Raw genomic sequence first — 26,885 nt, 5'->3', positions numbered from 1 at the left:
AAAATAAATATCTGTATTTTATTTCTATCATTTAATCTGTTAAATATGAAAAGTGATGCAAGACAAGCCCGAAAGGCATGCCCAGCAGAGCCAGGAGGAATTTGTGAGAGAAGCCAGGTATTCTGGCTGCCCAGCCACTGCCTTTATCCACCAGCCTGAACCTTCCTTTCAGATCATCTTCTCAAATTATCCATAAGAGATTTATCCACATACTCAATAAGAAAAATATTTCTAATTATATCCAACCATTCTTAACATGAATGAGAATTATGCGGGGACACAAGATTGCCAAGACTTTTTTTGCCAAACAATTCCTTTTGACTTAAGAAAGAAGAGGCAGCTGCATTGTTTCCATAGCTCTCCATATAAAAGAGCCCTTGGAATGAAGCTGACTCGTCCTGCTTTAAAAAGCTCCAAGGTAAGTGGGAACAGGACTGGACTTTCAGGAGGGACACTAGCCACGCTGCCCAGTGTCGGCTGCAGCTGCTGGTTGGGGTACTGCTCCTTCTGATTCTGCACGTTTTATATCCATGAATTTTGTTGTCTTCCGTTTACAATAGCAAGTACTGCGGCAAAGGGGATTTGGGTTTTGGTTAACTAATCAGGTATTTTTCCCTTTTCTTTTATAGAACTGTTTCACTTCCAGGCTGCATCTTCTCACTTGCTAAGAAGGTAAGATTTGGACTAACCAGTCTCTGGAGGAGCATGTGAGAGCCTCTGGGATGGATCTGTGTCACTTAGCAACCTTTGAGAAAGTGCTTGTCTCAGTAAATACCTTAACAACTGTATTTCAGGAAAGGTGCTGGAGAGGGAGAGGGAGAACTTGCCTTTTAGAACGATGCACACAGTCTTATTTAGGACTCAGGCACTGGTGGGATGACATTTTAGCAACGGAATAGTTGTCAATTGAATATTATTTTGTTTTTGTAGGAAAAAATATCTACCTTAAGATTCTCTTGCTCAAAATCTCAAATCTGATAACAATGTGTCCTGCTTTTAGAATTCATTTAGTAAACATGAAATCTAACAAGCAAAAAAAGAAGTACCTAAGAAAACGCTTCCTTTACTTCTTTAAAGACCTTTAAAAACTTACCTTACCCAATGCAGAGTGCTGTATGAAACCAAACACTGTGACGTTTTTGTTACATAGATAGTAAAGGCACTAACTAGTCCGCCCCACTACCACACACTGCATTGCTAAAGAGAAAGACTGGTGGATAGCTAATTAAAATAAATTCAAGTAATCTGATCACGTAATGACTGCCGTAGCATCGTCTGCCAAACCTTTCATTGTACTGATGCCATCGGCAACCTGCAGATAACAGAATGGAGCAGCCTGAGCCTGCGTCCTTTGGAAGGAAGTGTGGAACAGCAAAGGGAGCCTTCGATGTGGAAGAATGCGGATAACGTCTGCTGTGGCTTTTATCCTCCATTAGTTTAACTGGGTTGAAGTGATTAACTGGACTTAATATGCAAAGAAGTTATGTGAGAGAATAAACATCCAGATTTTAAAAAAGGGGGTAAACAAAATTATAATCCCCCCTCCAAAATCCATTTGAACGTGAACTCTGCTGGTTGAACATCTAAAGGAGGAAATAAAGTTCTCTTACATTATATGGCAAGAAATGGGATTCTCTTAACATGATAATAAATGACATTTTATATCTCAATGGTAGGCTGCACTAGTTCAAATTGCTTTCTCAGTCATTATTTTACCTTTTTCTTCTCAGAGGTCTTCACTGTATCTCAGGGGTTGTGACTTAAGAAAGGCAATATTGTAACCACTATTCTAAAGATGGAGACACTGAGGTTCAGAAAGATCCAGTGCCTAACCTGAAGACACAAGCACCTTAGCAGCATGCAGGGATACAGTCCAGCTCCCTGATTAGAGTATCAGTCTTAAAGGATGAAAGAAGATAGTGGATGGAAAGCCTTGAGTAAAGTGTTGGAGACACAGTGATTCCTGATGCCTCTGAGTCCCTGGATTATGTTTGTTTCCATAACTATAGCAGGGCATGCAGCGCACCAGCCTGGTGGAATTTCCGACTGGGCCCACAAAATAGCCCCATATAGAGATGTATGGACATAGATGACCATCCAGAATCTCTAATATGAAATGCTTCATCTCCTTTAGGACCTCTGAGTTCAGCAGCCATGAGTTCCGACCAGGAAATGGCCATATTTGGGGAGGCTGCCCCTTACCTCCGAAAGTCTGAAAAGGAGCGCATTGAGGCCCAGAATAGGCCCTTTGATGCCAAGACATCAGTCTTTGTGGCAGAGCCCAAGGAATCCTTTGTCAAAGGGACTATCCAGAGCAGAGAAGGAGGGAAAGTGACAGTGAAGACGGAAGCAGGGGCGGTGAGTAGAGCCCCAGAAGCCGATCACATTCTACTGAGTGTTTCTGTCTGGCCACTCGACTGACATCAATGCTTATCTTTCCTGTTTCCCAGACTTTGACAGTGAAAGAAGACCAGGTGTTCCCCATGAACCCTCCCAAATTTGACAAGATCGAGGACATGGCCATGATGACCCACCTGCACGAGCCGGGCGTGCTGTACAACCTCAAAGAGCGTTACGCAGCCTGGATGATCTACGTGAGTGGTCTTTATCACTGCCAGCCCACTCTAGTATAAATGGGTTAGGTGCAGGGAACCCTTGCACTTTCACTAGTACTGGAATAGTTAAAAGGTTCACAATCGCTACTGTGAACCAACAGTGGGCATTTAATCCTTTGTCTTCCCATCCAAAGGCAGGCAAGGCCACTGTCCACATGGACTGGCTTTGCCACAGATACCTTGAATGAACATTGGAGCAGCTACTTCTTATATCTAAGCCACATGCCTACAACTCCCCCCTTCCCATTCCTGCTGGAGAAACGTCCAGAGGGAAAATATGAACTTACGTCTTAACACTTAAAAGTTATGTTTTTAAAGACCAATTTTCACTCCCCCCAAATAATAGCAATTTGTATCTCTGTGTTCTGCTCCCTTCTATGTGGAATGGCTCTTTGATGAAAACTTTCCAACTTCCCCAGGAAGAATCGGATGATCTGTCCTGTTCTTTCTGCCCCTGCAATAATATTGACAGTGTTTTTCAACCATCAGTCATTTACATATCTGTCTCCTACACAGACTGGAATTCCTCAAGGAACAACATCTCATTTAGGACTCATTCTTAGGGCCTTGCAGAGGCCTGGCACAGAATACAAACTCAGTAATACTTTCTAGTTTAATTTATTATGTTAGGTTGACAATTTTGCATAGGTTAGCCACTGCTGCTATTCAGTTGGACAACACCTGCACATATGTACCTGGTATTCAGAGTCAGTATCTATTCTGATTGGCTGATGTCTATCCTGGCTCCATTGTCAAAAGATTTTGGAAATTCCCCTGATGTAATCATAGTGTATCTGTGTTATCTGTGTTCCGTTACTTTATAACCCAGTAGTATTTTATGCCTGTTTCTCCAGTATTGCTGCATACCTTCACGCTTACCTTTCTAAATGTCTGCATCATACTATCTTGAGAACATTTTTCATAGTTCACCTAACTATTCCATATCGTTGGGTACGTAGGTTCTCATAAATTTGAACTATCTTAATGATACAAAGGAAATATATGCCTATTTTCCAAACTACAGTTAAAAAATCTTATATTTTTTTAAAAAGGCAACTTTGCAGCTCCTGCTATGTGAAAATCTCTGTGACAAATTCCAAGAGATATAACAAGAAGTCTAAACTGTAGCCCCTTGCCTCAAGGATTTTGCTATCTTGTTGAACTTTTCAACTAGTTTTCATGCTGATGCCTTGAAGTAATGTAGAGTATTTACTTAAAGTGTTCCTTGTGGTAAAAACTCATTTAATAAGTGAACTGCACAAATAACAGGAATGGTGTTTGGATATTATTCTTTCTTATTCCCTTGCATAGACCTACTCGGGCCTCTTCTGTGTCACCGTCAACCCCTACAAGTGGCTGCCGGTGTACAACCCCGAGGTGGTGACGGCCTACAGAGGCAAAAAGCGCCAGGAGGCCCCGCCCCACATCTTCTCCATCTCCGACAACGCCTATCAGTTCATGCTGACTGGTGAGTTGAACACTTTGTATGTGCACCTTTTTAGAGAAGAACCATGGGAGAAAGAGACTCTACCCATCGCAGCACACTCTTTGAGGTCGTCCCGTAAATGCTATTGCCCTTTGCCTAGAACCAACCTAAGCATAGTATCTGGTATTAAAACAGTAACACTATGAACCTTCTCCCTAGAACACCATCTCAGCTGACCAACCTAAGGTGCGATGACACCTGGGGGAAAGGGCTGAGAGATTTCTGCATTGAAGAGTATAAAACATCAAAATGAATTTTACCTTTCCCCAAAACTATAACTGAGGCCATGATTACTTCCAAATATACCACCTTTACTGTGTTTATTACCTCTCTGAAACACTAAAAATATCTCTAATGCCTAGTTTTTCATTACTTCTTAGGCCTACAATAATTACGTTACTCACTTGTTATCTAAATCCACCTGAAAATCCAAGTCCACTTTTGGCATTTAGTCAGTGAAGAGTATAACATGAGAGAGGCTGGTGCTTCTGTACAGTTGTTCGTATGCTCAAGTGGGGTCAGGGGAGTCACAAGGAACAGGAGGGGGGTACTGGAAAAGGTGGTAGGCCTAGGGACCATCAAGCCCTGGGGATTACTGAAAAATACTAAATCTGAAAAATACCAAGTTCATGCCATTTTATTTGCTTACCATTTATAAACATACTAGAAAACAGTATTGACTGCCTACAATTTCTCTTCTGTAGACCGAGAGAATCAGTCAATCCTGATCACGTAAGTAGACTTTTGCTTTCTTTTCACGATTGCAATAGCTGCCAGCTTTGGGAACTCATCTGCTTAGTTTTTATTTGACAGCGGAGAATCCGGGGCAGGAAAGACTGTGAACACGAAGCGTGTCATCCAGTACTTTGCCACAATCGCCGTCACTGGGGAGAAGAAGAAGGAGGAACCTACTTCTGGCAAAATGCAGGTGAGTCAGGTTGCTGGGATCAGGAGCCCAGCTCGGCCTGGACTGTCAGGTAAGAAATTTCCCGGAGCCCCACAGGTGAGCCCTGCTCTTGCCTTTGCAGGGGACTCTGGAAGATCAGATCATCAGTGCCAACCCGCTGCTGGAGGCCTTTGGCAACGCCAAGACCGTGAGGAATGACAACTCCTCTCGCTTTGTAAGTCTCTTGCACACTATTATAGGCACTGCTCACTGGTCAAAATTTATGGGATGTTTGTGACTCCATTCTCTGAGTCTTTCGCATTCCCGTTGTATCATACCATGCCATGGTTCTTTCCTTTTCCTCTGAGCATGTAACAACATGGATCCAAGTTCTGTCTAAGAAAAGACATATGACCCTACATCTGAGTTCTTATCTTTCATTACCCACAATTATTCACAACTTTAAAATTAAAGATAAAATTGGTTTACCTACAAAATAGGAGATATATCTTTTTCTACCCAAAACAAATAGTCTCTGGACAGATTTAGTATTAAAAACGTTAGCGCTGCAAATGTTTTGAGTTGCTCAAAGATTTGATATGATTCAAAAACAAAGTAGTAACACTAATTTTTCTTTCAAGGGTAAATTCATTAGAATCCACTTTGGCACTACAGGAAAACTGGCTTCTGCTGATATTGAAACATGTAAGTGCTTGGATATCCTTTACAATCAATTCTGTTTCTTATGACCCATAATAATGACCAAAAACAAAAACATCTCTTATGAATTTTTATACCTTTCCTGTTATTTATTTCCTTCCAGATCTGTTAGAGAAGTCTAGGGTTACTTTCCAGCTTAAGGCTGAAAGGAGCTATCACATTTTTTATCAGATCACATCAAACAGGAAACCAGAACTCATTGGTAAGAAATGTCATAATTCTTTTTCAGAATTACTGCACCAGCACCTATCAATGCTTGGTCCAACTCAGTATCCCAGGAGAGTATTCTGTCAATTGAATACATTATCTTGATTTCGAAAATAGGTTTTTAAGTTTGGTAAAACTTTATGTGGGCTCATTATAAAAATTCAAAAGGAAAACTGAAAGTAATGCCTCCAAATCCTATCACTATGAAATAACCACTATGAAGACTCGGATGAGTATCATTCTAGTTATTTTCTGTACACATATCTTTGCAGATAGATACATAAGTACAGTAAGTGGAACCACAGTGACAGGCTCTTCCATAAACTACTTTTCTCATTGAGCAGTAACACATCATGGCTTTTTCCGTTCTAATGCCTTACGGTTTGCCTGTAAATCTCTTATGCTAATGAAGAGGATACTTCTGCTTACCCTTTGCTTTGTTCCATGTACTTAGAAATGCTTCTGATCACCACCAACCCATATGATTACCCATTCATCAGTCAAGGGGAGATCAGTGTAGCCAGCATTGATGATCAGGAAGAACTGATAGCCACAGATGTAAGTAGAACACAAGAAAATGAGAATGATTATTTGGGGTTGGAGCCATGGTGCCTCTAGATGAACATTCAGTTTCTAGTAGAAATCACAAGATTCAAGGCTGAGTATGGATGCCCCACCTGGAATCAACCGAAAGGATCAGCAAGTGCTCCTACAACATCTCATTTTCCCTTAGTAGTCTTTTAAAGACCCATTCTTTCTGAATTGACCTAATCTACTTATGTTAAATCCATACTGCCTCTCAAATAACAATCTGTTTAAGTTTACTATCCTCATTATCTATTTTAAGTTTCCTTTTTGAATCTTCAGAGGTAATTCTTTTTTTAAATTTTCTTCTCTTTAGGGCCACACCTGTGGCATGTGGAAGTTCATAGGCTAGGGGTCAAATTGGAACTGTAGCTGCCAGCCTACACCACAGCGACAGCAAGGCGAGATCTGAGCCACATCTGCAACCTACACCACAGCTCACGACAACGCCGGATCCTTAACTCACTGAGCGAGGCCAGGGATCGAATCCACATCCTCATGGATACTAGTTGGGTTTGTTAACGCTGAGCCACAGTGGGAACGCCCAGAGGTAATTCGAATGCTCTGTGCTGACCTTTGATTGACCAGCTCCCTATACACCCAATCTAAGGAGTTCCTTGCTCCCCGTCAATTCTGGTAGTTTCCTCAGTTTCACCAAGTCAGGAATGCAAACATGAACTATTAACAGTAAACGTGTGGATCGTAACCTAACAATTATTCTATCGGTTGTATTGGCAGAGTGCTATTGATATTTTGGGCTTTACTAATGAAGAGAAGGTCTCCATTTACAAGCTCACGGGAGCTGTGATGCATTATGGAAACTTAAAATTCAAGCAAAAACAGCGTGAAGAGCAAGCAGAGCCAGACGGCACGGAAGGTACCAAGTGAACAATCCACCTGATTTCACGTTTGTTTGAAGATCACTTTCCTAACCTTTTACCCTTGAGCCTTGAGCTTTCCTAGGAAGACAAATTCATTACCAAGAACTGCATTTGAAAGTATACCTCGAAAAGACATGGGCATCAGACAGATGTTCCTACAATTTCTGAAGTTCTTTAGGGCACACTACTCATAATCAAAGTTTTGAACTCAGTGGGAAAAAAAAGGACTAGAATATGCAAAAAGATATTCTGAAAATATTGCATAAAATGCCTATAGCTTAAATTTTTTTTTTAATTTGAGGAAGTAGGTTCCTTTGGGCCATAATAACATCATTCTATTCTTTCTTCCTTTCAGTTGCTGACAAGGCAGCCTACCTTCAGAGTCTGAACTCTGCTGACCTGCTCAAAGCCCTCTGCTACCCCAGGGTCAAGGTCGGCAATGAATATGTCACCAAAGGCCAGACAGTAGAGCAGGTAGGTGCATAATTCAACTTCACTGCCAGTGATGCCAGCCTTTTACAATCCTCCATTAACCTGAAGAGATACACTTCTGTCTTTCAAGGTGACCAATGCAGTGGGTGCTCTGGCCAAAGCCGTCTACGAGAAGATGTTCCTGTGGATGGTCACTCGCATCAACCAGCAGCTGGACACCAAGCAGCCCAGGCAGTACTTCATCGGGGTCTTGGACATCGCCGGCTTTGAGATCTTTGATGTGAGTGGGCAGTCAGTTGGTAAGGGTTTTGCACAGTAAAGCAATGGAAATATCAATAAGAAATTTGTAAATATTATAGCTTTTAATTACCACCATGAAAAAGATATGCTAAAATTTAAAAAAAAGAGAGTGATTGGGCAGCTACTAATCATTTACTGTAGAGGCAATTCCACTCCTATGAGAAATACTCCACTTAATGAGATCCTTAACCCACTGAGCCACCAGGGAACTCCAAAACCCTATACTTTATAATGCTCAATTTGCTAAAAGAAAAATAAACGCATCTGTTTATTCAGTTTAACAGCCTGGAGCAGCTGTGCATCAACTTCACCAATGAGAAACTGCAACAGTTTTTCAACCACCACATGTTCGTGCTGGAGCAGGAGGAGTATAAGAGGGAAGGCATTGAGTGGACGTTCATTGACTTTGGGATGGACCTGGCCGCCTGCATCGAGCTCATCGAGAAGGTCTGTCTTGTGACAACTAAATTATTAATTGCACCTTATTTAATTCTATGGACAGAGAAAAATGCTTTGACAGAACTGTAACTTTGTGTTATGGTCCGCTTCCAGCCCATGGGCATCTTCTCCATCCTGGAGGAGGAGTGCATGTTCCCCAAGGCCACAGACACCTCCTTCAAGAACAAGCTCTATGAACAGCATCTTGGAAAGTCGGCCAACTTCCAGAAGCCCAAGCCTGCCAAAGGCAAGGTCGAGGCCCACTTCTCCCTGATCCACTATGCAGGCACCGTGGACTACAACATTACTGGCTGGTTGGACAAGAACAAGGACCCCCTGAATGACACAGTGGTGGGGCTGTACCAGAAGTCTGCACTGAAGACTCTAGCTTTCCTCTTCTCTGGGGCTCAAACTGGTGAAGCAGGTAACACTCAAAAAATCCCAACACTTTCTCCTGATACTGTAAAATGTGATGATAGATTGAGGCTACTGCTGGCATAGCCCTGGCTGAAGTGCTATAGGGCCAAATCATTGTGCCTCCAAGTTTTTTTGTTTTTTCGTTTATTTGTTTGCTTTTTTTTTTTTTTTTTTTTTTTTTTTGTCTTTTTATAGCCACACCCATGGCAAATGGAGATTCCCAGGCCAGGGGTTGAATTGGAGCTGTAGCTGCCAGTCTGCACAACAGCCACAGCAACACCAGATCCATAACCCACTAAGCAAGGCCAGGGATTAAACCTGCATCCTCATGGATACCAGTCAGATTCGTTTCCGGTGAGCCACGACGGGAACTCCGGTGCCTCCAAGTTTTGACTAAGTAGGTTGCATTGCGATTATACATGTGTGATTCACTCCAGGCCTGATAGAGGCCCTACTGCAAAGGGCCAGAAAGGAACTTTCAGCATCTCAACCAATGGCTCATCTAATAAAGCCTCGGTTTCTGTGATTCTCTCTTGCTCCTTCTTCCATGTCTGCTGGATACTGAGCATCTGGAGACATTCAAGGAAATAAAGGGAGAAACTTCTGCCTCTCAGTTCTAGCATCTACTAATGATTTTTAAAGTTATTATGTCCACAGATGTCCTAATATTGAGGAGTCCATTTCCATACAGTGAATGGCCTTCACTTCATTTTTTAATGGAGGAAAAAAAAAATCACTAAAAAGTGGCTATAAACTTAGTTGACAGATAAGACTTGTTCAGGCTCAGAGAGGCTGTTTGTGTTGAAAAATGCTCCATTTGAGCACACAAATAAGCAAATAGGCAAGAAATAGCCATTGATTCAAAACTGTATTTAAATGACAGTTTTGAAAAATAAGAAAAATTTCTTATTTTTTCTACAGAGGCCGGTGGGACCAAGAAAGGTGGCAAGAAGAAGGGTTCTTCCTTCCAGACCGTGTCTGCCCTTTTCAGAGTAAGCAAGAAACTGGTTCTGATACTCTCCTGTTACTTTGGGAACTTGTCTTTAAAAGCATAAGATCTTCTCTCCATACATCCTTTAGGAAAGGATTGACATTAACTAAGAGCTCTGAACTACTCAGAAATTATTAGCTCATTGCTAAGCTAAGTAATGAAAAATATTTTATAGGAAAATTTATACAGCGTAATGCTCTGCTATTCATCAACTAGTTGAGTCATGGAAATAAGCAATGGTATGTCCTCAGAAAGGCTACATCATCAGTAAAACTAATGAAAATCTAACAGCTAGCTGATAAAGAACCTAATACGTGGCCTTGTTCTTAATCTAATCAATTCTCAATTATAGCTGGTAGGATTGTTCCCCTTAGAGATAATCTTTATGTCCCCAAAGTTGCTAGCATTGGAAAGGGGAAGCTATGCTTATAAGTCCAAATATGGTTCAGGCTTCCATTTCCTTATTGGAGAACCACGGAATTTAGAAGAAAGTGTGACCATCTAGGCTTGTAAATGTGTGTATGGGGGTGGCCAGGGACCAGGACAGGAAGGAGGACGGTGCTTGTATACACTGAAAAGAAGCTGTCAGCCACTTTCCATGAGTAACTTCTGCCAACTCAAGTGGAAAAAGAGGTATGGAAGCAGAAGTGGCATCTCTGAAGAAACATACCAATGTGTTACCTTAGGTTCTAAGGGTCCACACAGGTCAGTCAACTTAGCCTAGACACTGATTTTATAGACATCACCAAATGTGCGTAACCAGATAACAGGATTTCCCGATTTTATAGGAGAATCTGAACAAGCTGATGACCAACCTGAGGAGCACCCATCCTCACTTTGTGCGCTGCATCATCCCCAATGAGACGAAAACCCCTGGTGAGAAGTTCCAGAGCAGAAGCACAAAGCATGACCGCCATACTTTCTCTTTAAAAACACTCTATGGTGAAGTAAATACATATTTTTTCAGGGGCCATGGAGCACGAACTCGTCCTGCACCAGCTGAGGTGTAACGGCGTGCTGGAGGGCATCCGCATCTGCAGGAAGGGCTTCCCAAGCAGAATCCTTTATGCGGACTTCAAACAGAGGTCAGCCTCTCCTAATTATGGTCTATCGTGAAGTTTAGTATAAATATATTTAGTGTAATCAAAACAATTTAGTGAGAAACATGCCTCTATGTGTTGTTTTTAATTTGTCACTAAAGAGCAAAGAGTTATGAGCTTCAAAGGATCTTTAAAATGCAGAGAGAGCACATACTAAGCACTCTCAGATTTTCCACTAGATTTACCATGCTCCTGGCTTAGCGCATGGATGTCTACATGAACTTCAAAAATTAGGAGAACAATCCTTTTTAAGTGCTTAATATGTTTGGATGATTTCATTTAATCATTCCAAAAACTCAGTAGTGGTAAGTGCTGTTAACAGCAGATGCGTCTAGCAAGGATAACATGTTACTCTTTATCAGTCATCTATACACCAGGTGAACATGTTATAGAATCCTTTCCTGAGAATAGGGTCTGATGAGGCAGAAAGTTGCAACTGCACAGGAAGGTGAAATGAAATAAAAATAGACAGGAGATACCAGGTTGACCATCCATGTATGCAATGACCTTCCTGTGAAGAAAGAGTAGTAACTGTCTTCAAGCTGATTTTTTAATGGATCGTTTAATGCTTAGCTACTACTAGCGTCATTAATAAACCAAGTTTTACAAAGCTATATTCACTTTATCAGATATAAGGTATTGAATGCAAGTGCCATCCCTGAAGGACAATACATCGACAGCAAGAAGGCTTCTGAGAAGCTCCTCGCGTCCATTGACATTGACCACACCCAGTACAAGTTTGGTCACACCAAGGTAAGTCTCCAAGCCCCGCCTGACACTGTGCCTGCCCCTTTGAAGCGTATGTCAAGTTCCTCATCGGCAGCTCTGCCCCCACACAGGTCTTTTTCAAAGCTGGTCTCCTGGGGCTCCTAGAGGAGATGCGAGATGACAAGCTGGCCCAGCTGATTACCCGAACGCAGGCCAGGTGCCGAGGGTTCTTGGCAAGAGTGGAGTACCAGAAGATGGTGGAGAGAAGGTATACAAGCACATGGCTTAGTTATTCACATCTTCCTTCTTCAGAAGCATATGTGAGCTGGCTCACAGTTAGGACCCAGGTGTGATAAGACCACCAGAGTAAGAAGGGATGAATAAGAGTCTGACACTCCAGTGAAGATACCTATGTACTTGAAACGTAGGTAGGAATCACCATGGAATACACTGAATGCTTGGATTTTAAAAAGAGAAAGAGAAGGATAATCTGTGTGCAGGTCTTATCTAACAAAAGAAAATATACCAGTGAGTAAAGCAGAGACAAAATGTTGCCCTAGCACTTGGTTGTAGTATGAATATATTGAGTAGATCATTAAATAAGAAATACTGAACTGCATAACACAGTATTTTCAACAGTAGTTTTACAGAAAATGAAGAAACAACTCCTTCATCTGATCATTTATATTATTGAATTATTATGATTTAAAATATTAAGGGCAAAATCTGAAAAATTTTTTTCAGGAAGTTAATACAATTTTACCAAGGTGCCTAGATTTCTAGTGATCCAACTTGATACAGAGTTCAAAGACTATGAGTCAGGCTTCTCAAACTGCAGGACACATATGAATGGGACCCAGAGGGAGAAATGCATTTGTATTGCCACCTGTACATCCATGCATACATGTGTGTGTAAATATATAAATGATTTACATGAAACAGATTTGGTTACCTGTAGTTATGCTAATGTTTTCTATTATATTCTATTTCATTGAGAAAAATAAGTTTGGTCATGACCCACTGTATATATACATATGCGCATTTAATTGCTATATATGAAGGTAATTAATTTTTAAAATAACCTAGATTAAAGCAAATAGGATGACATGACAGAGTAGAATGCAAACAGAATGCATACAGCATTGAAATATAAAACCGGAGTTTCTTGAAGAAATTCCGAGTCCCTTCATCCCATGTCCCATATATCTCAGGGCTCTAGTTCTCCCATCACTGCCCTCAGTGGTGTTCTCGAAGGAAAGCTGGAAGATGCACTCAAGGAGAGCAGTACTTCTCAAAGGGTGGTCTTTGTTTTGTTTGTTTTTGTTTTTGTGGCTCTAAGGATGATCTTTGGACCTACATCATCACCATCTCTTGCAAACTTGTTAAAAATGCAAATTTTAGGCCTGACCTCATATCTTCTGAATCTGAATCTCTGGGGCAAGGGTCCAGGCACCAGTATTTTAACCAGACCTTTAGATGGTTCTTATGCACAACAAGTTTGAGAAGCACTGATGCGGAGAAATGAATGACCCATGAGTCCTTGACCACCATCCCCAAATATAATTTCTTTCGTCTGTGCATCTGAAAGCAGGCAAGGAACACTTTTGGAGGGGCAGAACCTCCAACTCTCACTGCCAAGATTTCATCTCATTCATCATCCATACAATATCTAACTTATATCAATTAAATTTCAGGGAGTCCATCTTCTGCATCCAGTACAACATCCGCGCCTTCATGAACGTCAAGCACTGGCCCTGGATGAAACTCTTCTTCAAGATCAAGCCTCTGCTGAAGAGCGCAGAGACCGAGAAGGAGATGGCCACCATGAAGGAGGAGTTCCAGAAAACCAAGGATGAACTTGCCAAGTCAGAGGCAAAGAGGAAGGAACTGGAGGAAAAGATGGTGACTCTGTTGAAAGAGAAAAACGACCTGCAGCTCCAAGTACAAGCTGTAAGTAGCAGTGTCATTCTGGGTACTTCTAATTAGGAAGCAACTCTGGCCACTGGTGGCAGTGAGTTGCATGATGAGTGTGGGCGACACCGCCTGCAGGGAGAAGGTTGAGGCCCCCCAGTGGTACTAGTAAATTCCATATTCCTCATCGCCCAATAAACACCCCCTCCCAAACCAGAACCAGGGCAATGAGCTAGAACTGACCTTTGCCTTCCATTCTATACAATTTCATCAAACTAGAGGGCTTACAACTTCTCTTCCCTTTCAAGAAAGTCCTTGAAAGTGATTTTCACATGAAACTAGCCCAGATAAAATATTAAGGAGAGGAGAGCGTGGAGAAAGTGATTTTTTTTTCCCTCTGAAACTGCCTTGAACTTCTAGATGTCCATGGGTCTTAAATCAGTTATGTGTGGCTGACAAATGACAGTATTCTCTGTCAAATTTTACTGAATTATTATTTGCTATTGATCTCCAAAACCGAGTGCTCTTTCCACGTCATCTCCATAGTCAGTTCCACATCCTATCAAGCCCAGACTGCTGCATCAGCACCCAACTTGCTCTGCCCACACCCAGCCCTCTCTTTCTCCACCCAGCCTGCTCACTGCTACTCCCAAACCAGTCATTTTAGACCTGTTTCCATCAACTCTGAAATGTAATTTATAAGACCGTCTTTCATTTGGAGTGAAGTGAATTGGTCAGGTATAATTTACTCATAACAAAATCATGTATTTTTTCTTGCTGATTAAGATTGGTTTCTTCTGTCAAGTTTGGGGGGTATAATAATTCCTTCTTTTAGATTACAGAGGGTGAAAGAGCTGTTTTTATGCTCCCACCCCCTTCAAATTTATCCCGAATTCTCGTCTCTTGTCCCTAGAACCACTGTACTCAACACATGGCCATGTGCAGCACACTTTTTTCTTGTACGTATTCAAAGGCTGCTATGGAGGTTCACTGATGAATGGGTATTCCCTTTCTCTCTCATTTCCTGTCCACCCCCAACCCTCTCAAGTAGAAACATAGGTTTCTAGGAATTTCCTGATTACTTTATGCCTCGACGAGAATTGAGAAAGCATAGCCAGGATCATCCTCCAGGGCTATGAAGGGAACTAATTTGGGAGCAGTGCATCTGGAATTTCTCCTGCTGAAATGCTTTCTCTCCTCCTGCTCCTTCCCCCAATAAACTCTTTTCTACAAAAGCAAATCCCACCCGCCTCCCAAGGCCCAACTCAAATGCAACTTCATTCGCAAAACCGTTTCTGATACAACTCTGAAACTCTAATGTCACTAACCGCTTTCGAATCAATGGTAGCCTGTTGAGGTAAGCTTTATAATTTACTAAAGAATATACTCTTCTAAAGGAACAGGACAGTATCTGATACATTTTGATTTTTTTCCACAATGTGGAGTGTCCTGCATCACACACAGCAAGTTGTTCAAAAAAGTTTAATCCAAAGAAATAACAGTGGAGATTTACACTGTTAATGCTATGAAATACTTCATTTATACTTCCCGATTTTGATTTGGTTTTCAACTCAAGGAAGCTGAAGGCTTGGCTGATGCAGAGGAAAGATGTGACCAGCTGATCAAAACCAAAATCCAGCTGGAGGCCAAAATCAAGGAGGTGACTGAGAGAGCTGAGGATGAGGAAGAGATCAATGCCGAGCTGACGGCCAAGAAGAGGAAACTGGAGGATGAGTGCTCAGAACTGAAGAAAGACATCGATGACCTTGAGCTGACACTGGCCAAGGTTGAAAAGGAGAAACATGCCACAGAGAACAAGGTAGGAACCACATTTCTACATAGCATAGAGAGAATCTGCCATCTAATTAAACTGCTTTAGAATAGAGATAATCTTCACCTTGACCTTTCCAGGTGAAAAACCTCACGGAAGAGATGGCAGGCCTGGACGAAACCATCGCAAAGCTGACCAAGGAGAAGAAGGCCCTCCAGGAGGCCCACCAGCAGACCCTGGATGACCTGCAGGCAGAAGAGGACAAAGTCAACACCCTGACCAAAGCTAAAACCAAGCTAGAGCAGCAAGTGGATGACGTAAGTCTAGGATTATCAAGGAAATTATTTTCTTCAAAAGGAAGCTAAGCATCCCTTTTGACTCAGCATTATTTCTATTTAGCTTGAAGGGTCCTTGGAGCAAGAAAAGAAACTTCGCATGGACTTAGAGAGAGCCAAGAGGAAACTGGAAGGTGACCTCAAGTTGGCTCAAGAGTCCATAATGGACATTGAGAATGAAAAACAGCAACTTGATGAAAAGCTTAAAAAGTAAGTAGGAAAGAATTGCTTATGAACTTGCATCTAATGTTGCAAATGGACTCAACTGTTATCTTTTTCTACTTTTCTAAAAGGAAAGAGTTTGAAATAAGCAATTTACAAAGCAAGATTGAAGATGAACAAGCACTTGCCATTCAGCTGCAAAAGAAGATCAAAGAGTTGCAAGTAAGTTCATATTTCCATCAGTCTGGCTCAAAGAGGCACAGACGTGACATAAAGAAGCTAATTTTGGGCATTCCCCCACTGCCAGGCCCGCATTGAGGAGCTGGAGGAAGAGATCGAGGCAGAGCGGGCCTCCAGGGCCAAAGCAGAGAAGCAGCGCTCCGACCTCTCCCGGGAACTGGAGGAGATCAGCGAGAGGCTGGAAGAAGCCGGCGGGGCGACGTCAGCCCAGATTGAGATGAACAAGAAGCGCGAGGCTGAGTTCCAGAAGATGCGCCGGGACCTGGAGGAGGCCACCCTGCAGCACGAGGCCACAGCGGCCGCGTTGAGGAAGAAGCACGCGGACAGCGTGGCTGAGCTGGGGGAGCAGATCGACAACCTGCAGAGGGTCAAGCAGAAGCTGGAGAAGGAGAAGAGTGAGATGAAGATGGAGATCGACGACCTTGCTAGCAACATGGAGACCGTCTCCAAAGCCAAGGTACCACAGAGTCTGGGAAATTGTTATTCACAATGATCCTTTACGTACATATCACGGTTTATACAGCGCACTTTACACACATCAAATCATTTGTTTTTTTGCAATAATCCAGGCAGTAAAGCAAGAACGATATTAGTACTTGTGTTATTTTCATTTAACCATATGAAGAAACTAAAATTCAAAGACACATCGGCGCCCCTCATAGCACTAACAAATGCCAGCACCAGCACTGAACATAGGTCATCAGTGTTCCCTTGCTCTCCAACTGGAGAACATAGGACCATATTCTCAATTATCCAGTACGGAATGTACATAAAGGCAGAGTTCCCATCTTGGCTCAGCGGAGATGAATCTGACTAGTATCCATGAGACATGGGTTCTATCCCTGGCCTTGCTCAGTGGGTTAAGGATCCAGCGTTGCCATGAGCTGTGGTGTAAGTCACAGATGCAGCTCAGATCCTGCGTTGTTGTGGCTGCGGTGTAGGCCGGTGGCTACAGATCTGATTAGACCCCTAGCCTGGGAACCTCCATATGCTCCATATGCTCCAAGGACAAAAAGACAAAAAAAAAAAAGAAAGAAAGAAAGAAAAAAAGAAATGTACATGAAGTCAATAAACTATTTATGAACATGCTTTTAGAAAATATGCCACTCAATTCTTAAGAAATCTTAAATTTAGAATATAATCTTTAGATTTTTTTATTATAGGTAGACCTCAGAGATAATGCAGGTTCAGTTACAGACCACTGCAATGAAGTAAATATTGAAACAAAGCAAGTCACACAAATTTCTTGGTTTCCCAGTGCGTGTAAAAGTAAGGTTTCCACTATACTGTAATCTATTAAGTGTGCAATAACATTACGTCAAAAAAAGGTACATCCCTTAATCTAAAAATACTTCATCTCTAAAATATGCTAACCATCATCAGAGCTGTCAATGAGTTACAGTAGTAACATCAAAAATCTCTGATCACAGATCACCACAACAAATCAAGTAATAATGAAAAAGTTTAAATACTGTGAGCATTACCAAAACGTGATGCAGAGACACAGAGTGCGTATGTGTCGTTGGAAAAATGGCACTGACTTGCTTGACACAGCATTGCCACAAACCTTCACTTTGTAAAAAAGGTGCTATCTGCAAAGAGCAATAAATTAAAGTATGTCTGGAATAGTGAACAAAGCTTCACACTTAGCTTTTGAAAAAAAAAAAATCCCAATGAATATTTTCATCTTAGGCTAGTGATCAGAAACCATAAGGAAAAATTCTTATATATCACGTTAATATTAAAGAATGTATTTATGTGTCAACATGAAGATTGTTCTGCTTTAGAAGAAATGGTAGCTTCATTTCCTTCTACTTTCTCCCTCGTAGGGAAACCTAGAGAAGATGTGCCGCACTCTGGAGGACCAGCTGAGCGAGCTGAAATCCAAGGAGGAAGAGCAGCAGCGGCTGATCAACGACCTGACGGCTCAGAGGGGACGTCTGCAGACAGAATCTGGTAAGCTCTCCTCTCCTCTCATCTCCTAAAAGTGGAGATGATGTGGTGGAAAACAATGGCTTTGGTGATGTGAGAGCCTAAGAAAAGCAACTGAGAACATGTGTGAGTCAACGAAGATCTCAGACTCTCGTTCTACTTACAAGGTCACTTGAGGACAGCGTTGGCGAGAAAAACCTCCATAGGACGGGGCCAGACTCTGCTCTGCAAAGGCCTTGAGTATCTGGCCACATGGAGGAGTGCTTTGGTCACCCCAGCACGGGTCCAGGGCTTCTGTTTTAGGCCAAGCTTCTTTTTATCTATATCTAAGTGAACCACATTCCTGAATAGGGCAATGGATAACCCAGTCTCTTGAAAATCTTACAAAACATGGACCATGTAGAATTAGACATTTAGCTTCCTTCTCTGACCAGTCATCAGCAGGTTTTGCACAATATCATGTGACCCTGAAAGAATCAGCTATGGGGAGAACAAATAAAATTTAAGTTGTATTTATTCATCCAGATTTTTTACCATGAAAATCACAAGTTTGACCTTAAGCACGAAGATGTCAACAGAGAATTCAATCATATGAGCACTCACTGGAAGGGGGTGTTGGGAGTTTCAATTTATTTCTGATACGGGCTTGCAAAATTTTCTTCACTTTGAAAAATAGCGCCATCTCTTTTGCCTATCAGGTGAATTTTCACGTCAGCTAGATGAAAAAGAAGCTCTGGTGTCTCAGTTATCAAGGGGCAAACAAGCATATACTCAACAGATTGAGGAATTAAAGAGGCAACTTGAGGAGGAGATAAAGGTAACTATCATAAGACTCATTTTTCTTCCCACGACCTGACCCTAACTGGAGTCCCTTACACCAACTTTTAAAGGACTCTGAAACTTAAGAATTAAACATTAAATATCCAGTAAAATGAAGGTGTAACTATCTCTATAGGCCAAGAATGCCCTGGCGCACGCTCTGCAGTCCTCCCGCCACGACTGCGACCTGCTGCGGGAACAGTATGAGGAGGAGCAGGAATCCAAGGCCGAGCTGCAGAGGGCGCTGTCCAAGGCCAACACAGAGGTTGCCCAGTGGAGGACCAAGTACGAGACGGACGCCATCCAGCGCACCGAGGAGCTGGAGGAGGCCAAGTATGTGCGCAGACATGCAAGAATGTGCAGAGAGAACTTTGTACAGTGAATCAGAAAGACACAACCTTTGGAGATTCAGTGAATTAGCCCACGAACGTGCATTAATTAATTAGTTCCTATTTGCTAGGCACTATCAGGCCCTGAGATTAAGACATGAAAAAAGCAAACACTATCACTCCCTCCTAGCCTAAAATCTAATTAAGGAAACAAAGAATGAAAAGTAATTGTATAGGTAATTGGAATTGTTGTTGTTTTTCAAGTGCACCAAGCTCATTCTTGCTTCAGGGATTTGCAGCTGTTGGTCCCTCTGTGTTTGGAATACTCTTCCCACAGCTCACTCTGACTTCTTTTAGATCTTGACCCAAACGTTACCCCCTCAGAGAGGACTTCCCTGAATATCTGGAATCGTTGCCTACCCCTTACTCCATTTTATTGTCCTTCACTGCACTTACAGGTGCAACATGTTGTTATGCATTTTCTCACTGGCCTGTTGTTTATCTCTCTCACTTGTTTAGAAGCTTCATGAAACAGGGAACTTTTTGGCCCTGTTCACTGCTGTGGACTCGGCACCTGCTTTATAAAAAGAGCTCATCTATATTTGCTGAATGAATGAATGGATAGTTTTAATATGAAGCTTCCAATACCTTTCAGTGTGGTAATAGTTCATAATTCTTGGTTTGGTTCACTTCTCTCCACAAACATACGTTATCCTAAAGGAAGAAACTGGCCCAGAGGCTGCAGGCAGCTGAGGAACACGTGGAAGCTGTGAACGCCAAGTGTGCTTCCCTCGAGAAGACGAAGCAGCGGCTCCAGAATGAGGTCGAGGACCTCATGCTCGATGTGGAGAGGACCAACGCTGCCTGCGCAGCCCTTGACAAAAAGCAAAGGAACTTCGATAAGGTAGTTCCCGCAGCAGGCTCTGCTCTCCACCACTGTCCTCTATCTTTCACAGCAGCTAACCACTCTTGGTGTTCCAGATCCTGGCAGAGTGGAAACAGAAGTATGAGGAAACCCACGCGGAGCTTGAAGCCTCCCAGAAGGAGGCCCGCTCTCTCGGCACTGAGCTGTTCAAGATGAAGAATGCCTATGAGGAGTCCCTTGATCAGCTAGAAACTTTGAAACGAGAGAACAAAAACTTGCAGCGTGAGTTCCTTTCACTTTCCATACTTTTCATACCTTGGAGGAAACTTCCTTTTATGTTCTCTGTCTGATCAAATCTCTGTCTTGTACCTACCCACAGAGGAGATTTCTGACCTCACGGAGCAGATTGCAGAAGGAGGGAAACGTATCCATGAACTGGAGAAAATAAAGAAACAAGTGGAACAAGAAAAGTCTGAGATTCAGGCTGCTTTAGAGGAAGCAGAGGTATAGGTCAAAATGTGCACTGTAAACAAATTCAGAAAAAAATTAGGACTGTCCATATACATTGACTAGAAAGATAAACAGCACAAAATTAGTGGAAGGTGGGCAGAAAAACTTCCAAAATGCTTCCATCCCCTGCTAATGTCACCCTTTGCTGTCATTAAGGCATCTCTTGAACACGAAGAAGGAAAGATTCTGCGCATCCAGCTGGAGTTGAACCAAGTCAAGTCGGAGGTGGACAGGAAAATCGCTGAGAAGGATGAGGAAATCGACCAGCTGAAGAGGAACCACGTCAGAGTCGTGGAGTCCATGCAGAGCATGCTGGATGCTGAGATCCGGAGCAGAAACGATGCCATCAGGCTCAAGAAGAAGATGGAGGGAGACCTCAATGAAATGGAAATCCAGCTGAACCACGCCAACCGCATGGCTGCCGAGGCCCTGAGGAACTACAGGAACACCCAAGGCATCCTCAAGGTACACGGGCTCGGGAGGTGGTCCCAGGGATGCTGGGGTGACTGTGGCCCTGAGAACAAGGCGTCTCAATGACCGTTCATCCCACAGGACACCCAGATCCACCTGGATGACGCTCTCAGGGGCCAAGAGGACCTGAAGGAGCAGCTGGCCATGGTGGAGCGCAGAGCCAACCTGCTGCAGGCTGAGATTGAGGAGCTGCGGGCCACGCTGGAGCAGACAGAGAGGAGTAGGAAAGTCGCAGAACAGGAGCTCCTGGATGCCAGTGAGCGTGTCCAGCTCCTGCACACCCAGGTAGGTTTCAGCACAAAGAGCTCACTTTCAGTTAATGCTTATGTCCCAAAACATAAGCTTGAATTTTATATATGACAGTCAGGTTTTGTACTTCTATCAGATTTTCACTGCATTACTGAGAAATCTTTCACTGTTTTATTTTGCATATATTATTATTGATTCACTTCCTAAAATATTCTAAGGCTGCTCATATTCTTTTGTGTTAATATCTTTGTTGACTCTCATTATCAACATTGACATTTTTACTGTGGAGATTTGAAATTTTGAACATCTGTTATAAGCTTATCCTTGTCAGTGGTCTCCCTGGTAAATGGCAGCTATACAATTATAAAGTTATTAGGTCTAACTACAAACTATGTACTTGAAAATGCTAAATATTCTATAACATTTCCATTAAATTTTTTTTTTTGTCTTTTTGCCATTTCTTGGGCCGCTTCCACAGCATATGGAGGTTCCCAGGCTAGGAGTCCAATTGGAGCTGTAGCCGCTGGCCTACACCAGAGCCACAGCAACACAGAATCCGAGCCGTGTGTGCTATCATTTTAAAAAATATTAAAGGGCACTTAACTTGCAAATTTTTATCTGAAAATTTTTTCAAGAAATAGCTACCACTAAATATTCTGGTAACAGGATTTTTAAAAATGTATAACTTACTTTAAAACAGAACACCAGCCTGATCAACACCAAGAAGAAGCTGGAGACAGACATCTCCCAAATGCAAGGAGAAATGGAGGACATTCTCCAGGAAGCTCGCAACGCAGAAGAAAAGGCCAAGAAGGCCATCACTGATGTGAGCAGAGGGCCATGCAGGGGTGGTCAAGCTACAGTCCCGATGGGCTACTCAGCTCCCTCAACTGATTTCATTTTACTGCTACTTAGGCGGCCATGATGGCCGAGGAGCTGAAGAAGGAGCAGGACACCAGTGCCCACCTGGAGCGGATGAAGAAGAATATGGAACAGACGGTAAAGGACCTACAGCACCGTCTGGATGAGGCTGAGCAGCTGGCCCTGAAGGGCGGGAAGAAGCAGATCCAGAAGCTGGAGGCCAGGGTGGGTCTCTTGATATCTATCTGTTTCCATTTGTTCCCAATGCCTTATTGGAACAAAATTCTTAAGAGCCTACTCATTTGCAGGTGCGTGAACTGGAAGGAGAGGTTGAGAGTGAGCAAAAGCGTAATGCTGAAGCTGTCAAGGGCCTGCGCAAACATGAGAGGAGAGTGAAGGAACTCACCTACCAGGTGTGGCAACAGTTTTTATCAGCTAGGCACTCTACATATACAGGAAACCCTCACATGAAAGATATAACAGTCATGTGCTTTTGAAATAAGACCCTATGGTTTCTATAATCTTTCAGACGGAAGAGGATCGGAAAAATATTCTCAGGCTTCAGGATTTGGTAGATAAACTTCAGGCAAAAGTGAAATCTTACAAGAGACAAGCTGAGGAGGCTGTAAGTATCCTTATGGTAGAGGGAAGAGAGACCTCTGTTAAGAAAAAGTAATAAATAAATAATTAGATTTATTAATTACTCCTTGTAGTAAATAAGCTGTTTGCTTTATAGAAGACTGTGTACTTCTTTAAAACATTTGTACACTATTTTTTACTTAGTGATTATTTGTAATATTAATAGCTTGATTTTAAAAGTTAACTTTCAATCCACAAAATAATCTCAAAAAATTTCATAGCAAAAATAACACAGGCCACATTCTCTAGTCACAGTCTGATAAAGTTGTAAAGTAGAATATATAAACAAAAATTTCCAAGCACTTAAATGTTAAAAAACTAACTTGCCTAAAATTTTTGGATTAAATTGAAATAAAAACACAATTATTGAATAATTATTAACTATAAATAAAATTTTAAGGAAGACAAGACTTTTATAAACTTAGAACATAGCCAAAGCTGCCCTTAGAGGTCAATTCATTGCTTTATGTTTTCATTATAAACCAAAGATAAAAATAAATTAAGAAACTGAAAGTCCAATAAAGAAATTACAAATAATAGTAATGAAAGTAAGATGTACTGTTGAAGATAAAGGTAGAAATTGATGAATTTTATAATTTTATAATTTCAGTAATTTATGAATAATTAATAAAATAAATATACTTATAACTAGATTAATCAAGGAAAAAGTGAGAGAAAATACAAACACACATTATGAATGAGAAAGAGAACAAGCCACATAAGTAGAAGATGAATTTTAAAATATAAATTTGTCAAGAAATTTAAATCTTGAAAACTTGAAAATCTTGAAGAAATAAGAGAATGTAAATAAGGGAATATAAATTATTAAGTTGGCTGAATAAGTTACTTCAGAATTACTTCTGAAAATGGACTCAAGTCCAAATAGCTGTTTCAAAATTTCAAGGAACAGATAATCCCTGAGCTATGTAAGCCATTCCAGAGCAAGGGAAAAGATAGAAAGCTTTCCAAATCATTTTAAGAAGCTCACGTAACCCTCATATCAAAATCTGTCCAAGAGAGAACAGGGGAAGACACTAAAGGCCGCTTTACTCATGAGTATAGTTATAGCTAGGTCACTGAAACTCTTACTTTATTAAGTGAGAAAAAGGCTTAATTCCTACAATGAAAGGGCTACTTAATATTAAGGAGTCTGTCCACAGAATCATTTCATCAAAGCAGGAGGAAAAAAAAGTTTTTCTGAAATGTGCCAAAATTACATATAATAAAACCCAACACTTATATCAGTTTAAAGATGCTATTAAGAAATTCATCCTTGGAGTTCCCGTCGTGGTGCAGTGGTTAACGAATCCGACTAGGAACCATGAGGTTGAGGGTTCGGTCCCTGCCCTTGCTCAGTGGGTGAAGGATCCGGCATTGCCGTGAGCTGTGGTGTAGGTTGCAGACGCAGCTCGGATCCCGCGTTGCTGTGGCTCTGGTGTAGGCCAGTGGCTACAGCTCCGATTCGACCCCTAGCCTGGGAACCTCCATATGCCGCAGGAGCGGCCCAAAGAAATAGCAAAAAGACAAAAAAAAAAAAAAAAGAAAAAGAAATTCATCCTTAATGATACAGAATACCTAACTCAAGTGAACAGTCATCATCTCCCAGCAAGTATGAACAAGCATGATTTTATCCTTGCCTTCTTCTCTGCTCTTATATTTTTTCTTCCTCTACTCCTGGTATATATTTTTTAATATGTTTTGGTTGCAAAAATAGACTTGCAATTATTTATGAGACATGAAGCCTCAAATAAATCATAAAGTTAATTTTAATGACAGGCAAAATCCAAGAGGTAGTAAGACATTAATGTTTTCCTGATGAGTATTTTAACTTCATAGATGCTAGGTCCTTTCTTCCCTTAGGCCTATAATGTCTAGAACGGTGCACAGTATGGGTTCCTTACAATTCCATTTTTATTCTCAGGAGGAACAATCCAATACAAATCTATCTAAATTCCGCAAGCTCCAGCACGAGCTGGAGGAGGCCGAGGAACGGGCTGACATTGCCGAGTCCCAGGTCAACAAGCTGCGGGTGAAGAGCCGGGAGGTTCACACAAAAGTCATAAGTGAAGAATGATCATGTCCTGATGTTATAGAATGACTGAAGAGAGGCACAAAATGTGAAGTCTTTGGTCATTTTTTTTCTCTGTAATTATTGCCTATCCTACCCTATTGCAAAGAAAATAAAGAGCATAGGGTACTTTGCAAACAATATCCTTAAACTGGTCTTTTCTCTCTCTCCTAAAGCAATGTCAAAGCTTGAATAATCACAAGGCTATCAAATAATCACACGTGACCTGCCGCTAAGAATTAATTATGTATTTGCTTTTATTTTGGTCAATAGTGATACTTTAAGACCATAAAGATGTTGCTAATCAGGGAAGTCTGATGAACAGAAATGTGGAAGCTATTTTTATTTCTTTCTAACCTTTCCTAATATTGGGGTATAGTAAGATCTTAGATAGCTCCTGCTTCCCCTAACATGAACCTAGTTTTTCAGGTCCATGCAAAGGATGACACTAGTTATATTTTCACACAAGGACTTCCTTCTGAGCTGTATCATTAATTCTCCTTGCTTAATAACTCTTACCAAGAATACAAATTCTGGGAGTTCCTGTTGTGGCGCAGTGGAAACGAACCCAACTAGTATCCATGAGGATGTGGGTTCAATCCCTGGCCTCGCTCAGTGGGTCAGGGATCTGGCGTTGCCATGAGCTGCAGTGTAGGCGGCAGATGCAGCTCAGATCTCACATTGCTGTGGCTATGGCTGTGGCCAGCAGCTGTAGCTCTAATTTGATCCCCAACCTCAGAATTTCCATATGCTGCAGGTGCATCCTTAAAAATGCAAAAAAAGAAAAAAAAATTCAAAGTAGTATTATTAGCCCAAGAAAGTTTTCATCATTAATATGTACAACATGAAACCATGAGATGTAACCTTTCTCCCTATGAAAGCTAAAAAGCAGTTATGAAGTCTGGAGACAAAATATTATTCTATGTATCATAAAATATTGATAAGCTATTTATTAGCCTATGCTTCCAGGTCTTCTGTAATTATGTAAAGAGCCAAAACAAATTATTAAAAGTGTCAATAAAATATGAATCCCCAAATAAATTGTCCAAAGATATAATGAACACACATAACAGTAAGTATGAATTTGGTGCAAAAACTAGATGTAGCGGAAATCCAAATTCTGCAGAGAAGTTTCCTGAGAGAATTAATATATTTTAAACTGGATTCAGTTGCGATGCATAGCTAAAAACATAAACTTTGTGGGTAGCATAAAGGAAAACTGAATGGTGACTGCAGTTTATTGGTTTAAATGGCCCTGTGAGAGAACGACTTAATTAGACGTGTGGAAGTAGCTTCACAGGTACTTTGGATTCGCACATCACACTGGCTTCAGGAAATGTGTGGACTCATTTCTCGCTGCACGGGCCCCTTTCACTGTGTTCCCACATCACCTGGAAATGCTTAAGTGCCTGAGAACTTGGCAGTGATGACCAGAAAGAACACCTTATTTTCTACTTATTGGAAAACCTATCCAGAGCATTCAAAAGACCGTCTACAAATTCCTATTGAAACCTACGGAGAGCATAATTAAAATGTTCTCTCTTCCTGAGAACACGGTGACATTTTCCAGATGTCTGATAAAGAAAGTAAAATAACGTACCTGTGGTTACAAAGCAGGTTGAGAGATGGCTAGGAAAGCCCCTCTCAGATGCCTGTCTCCTGCAAGACCCTTCCTGATGGTGATAACCTGCTCCAGGTAGAGGAGTGCTACCAGGACCCACACGGACCATAAACCAGGTGATCAAGGTCAAGACCACTGTGTGATTCATGAACTGTCTTCTATTCTTTGGCTCTCACTTGCTTCATTAGTGAGATGAGGAATATGGATTAGATATCCCTTACAGCAATAAAGTCATGTGACCATGACAAACAGTATCTTCAGACATCTGCTTTCACAAGGCAGCCTATTTCCATTAAATGGACTGAACTATAAGCACAAATAATGTAGGAATGGTTG

The 26,885-nt window shown here is 41.6% G+C and overlaps 1 protein-coding gene across 3 annotated transcripts; it reads left to right on the top strand.

The window, feature by feature from the left end:
* On the top strand, nt 115-25,961 carry MYH2 (myosin, heavy chain 2, skeletal muscle, adult). Of its 3 annotated transcripts, none has more exons than XM_021066217.1 (40): nt 115-418; nt 630-672; nt 2,135-2,358; nt 2,451-2,594; nt 3,927-4,083; nt 4,806-4,833; nt 4,915-5,029; nt 5,130-5,222; nt 5,629-5,692; nt 5,811-5,909; nt 6,369-6,472; nt 7,238-7,376; nt 7,736-7,854; nt 7,943-8,092; nt 8,389-8,559; nt 8,665-8,974; nt 9,889-9,959; nt 10,747-10,834; nt 10,926-11,043; nt 11,688-11,811; nt 11,898-12,034; nt 13,461-13,716; nt 15,254-15,496; nt 15,589-15,765; nt 15,848-15,993; nt 16,077-16,167; nt 16,253-16,642; nt 18,015-18,141; nt 18,816-18,934; nt 19,073-19,269; nt 19,986-20,169; nt 20,247-20,412; nt 20,510-20,634; nt 20,797-21,105; nt 21,193-21,396; nt 22,061-22,186; nt 22,276-22,446; nt 22,530-22,634; nt 22,751-22,846; nt 24,782-25,961. In XM_021066217.1, exons 3-40 carry the CDS (start codon nt 2,155-2,157, stop codon nt 24,932-24,934), a joined length of 5,820 nt encoding a protein of 1,939 aa, XP_020921876.1. In that variant the 5' UTR covers nt 115-418; nt 630-672; nt 2,135-2,154; the 3' UTR covers nt 24,935-25,961.

The sequence above is a fragment of the Sus scrofa genome, chromosome 12 (genome assembly GCF_000003025.6).
Source record: "Sus scrofa isolate TJ Tabasco breed Duroc chromosome 12, Sscrofa11.1, whole genome shotgun sequence".
NCBI lineage: Eukaryota > Metazoa > Chordata > Mammalia > Artiodactyla > Suidae > Sus > Sus scrofa.
This window is presented reverse-complemented; position numbering and strand designations above follow the sequence as displayed.

Coding starts and splice junctions, on each gene's coding strand:
- MYH2 (XM_021066217.1), top strand. CDS start 2,155: ATGAGTTCCGACCAGGAAATGGCCATATTTGGGGAGGCTGCCCCTTAC. Junction 4,084..4,805: donor CTATCAGTTCATGCTGACTG/GTGAGTTGAACA, acceptor TCTCTTCTGTAG/ACCGAGAGAATCAGTCAATC. Junction 4,834..4,914: donor AATCAGTCAATCCTGATCAC/GTAAGTAGACTT, acceptor TTTATTTGACAG/CGGAGAATCCGGGGCAGGAA.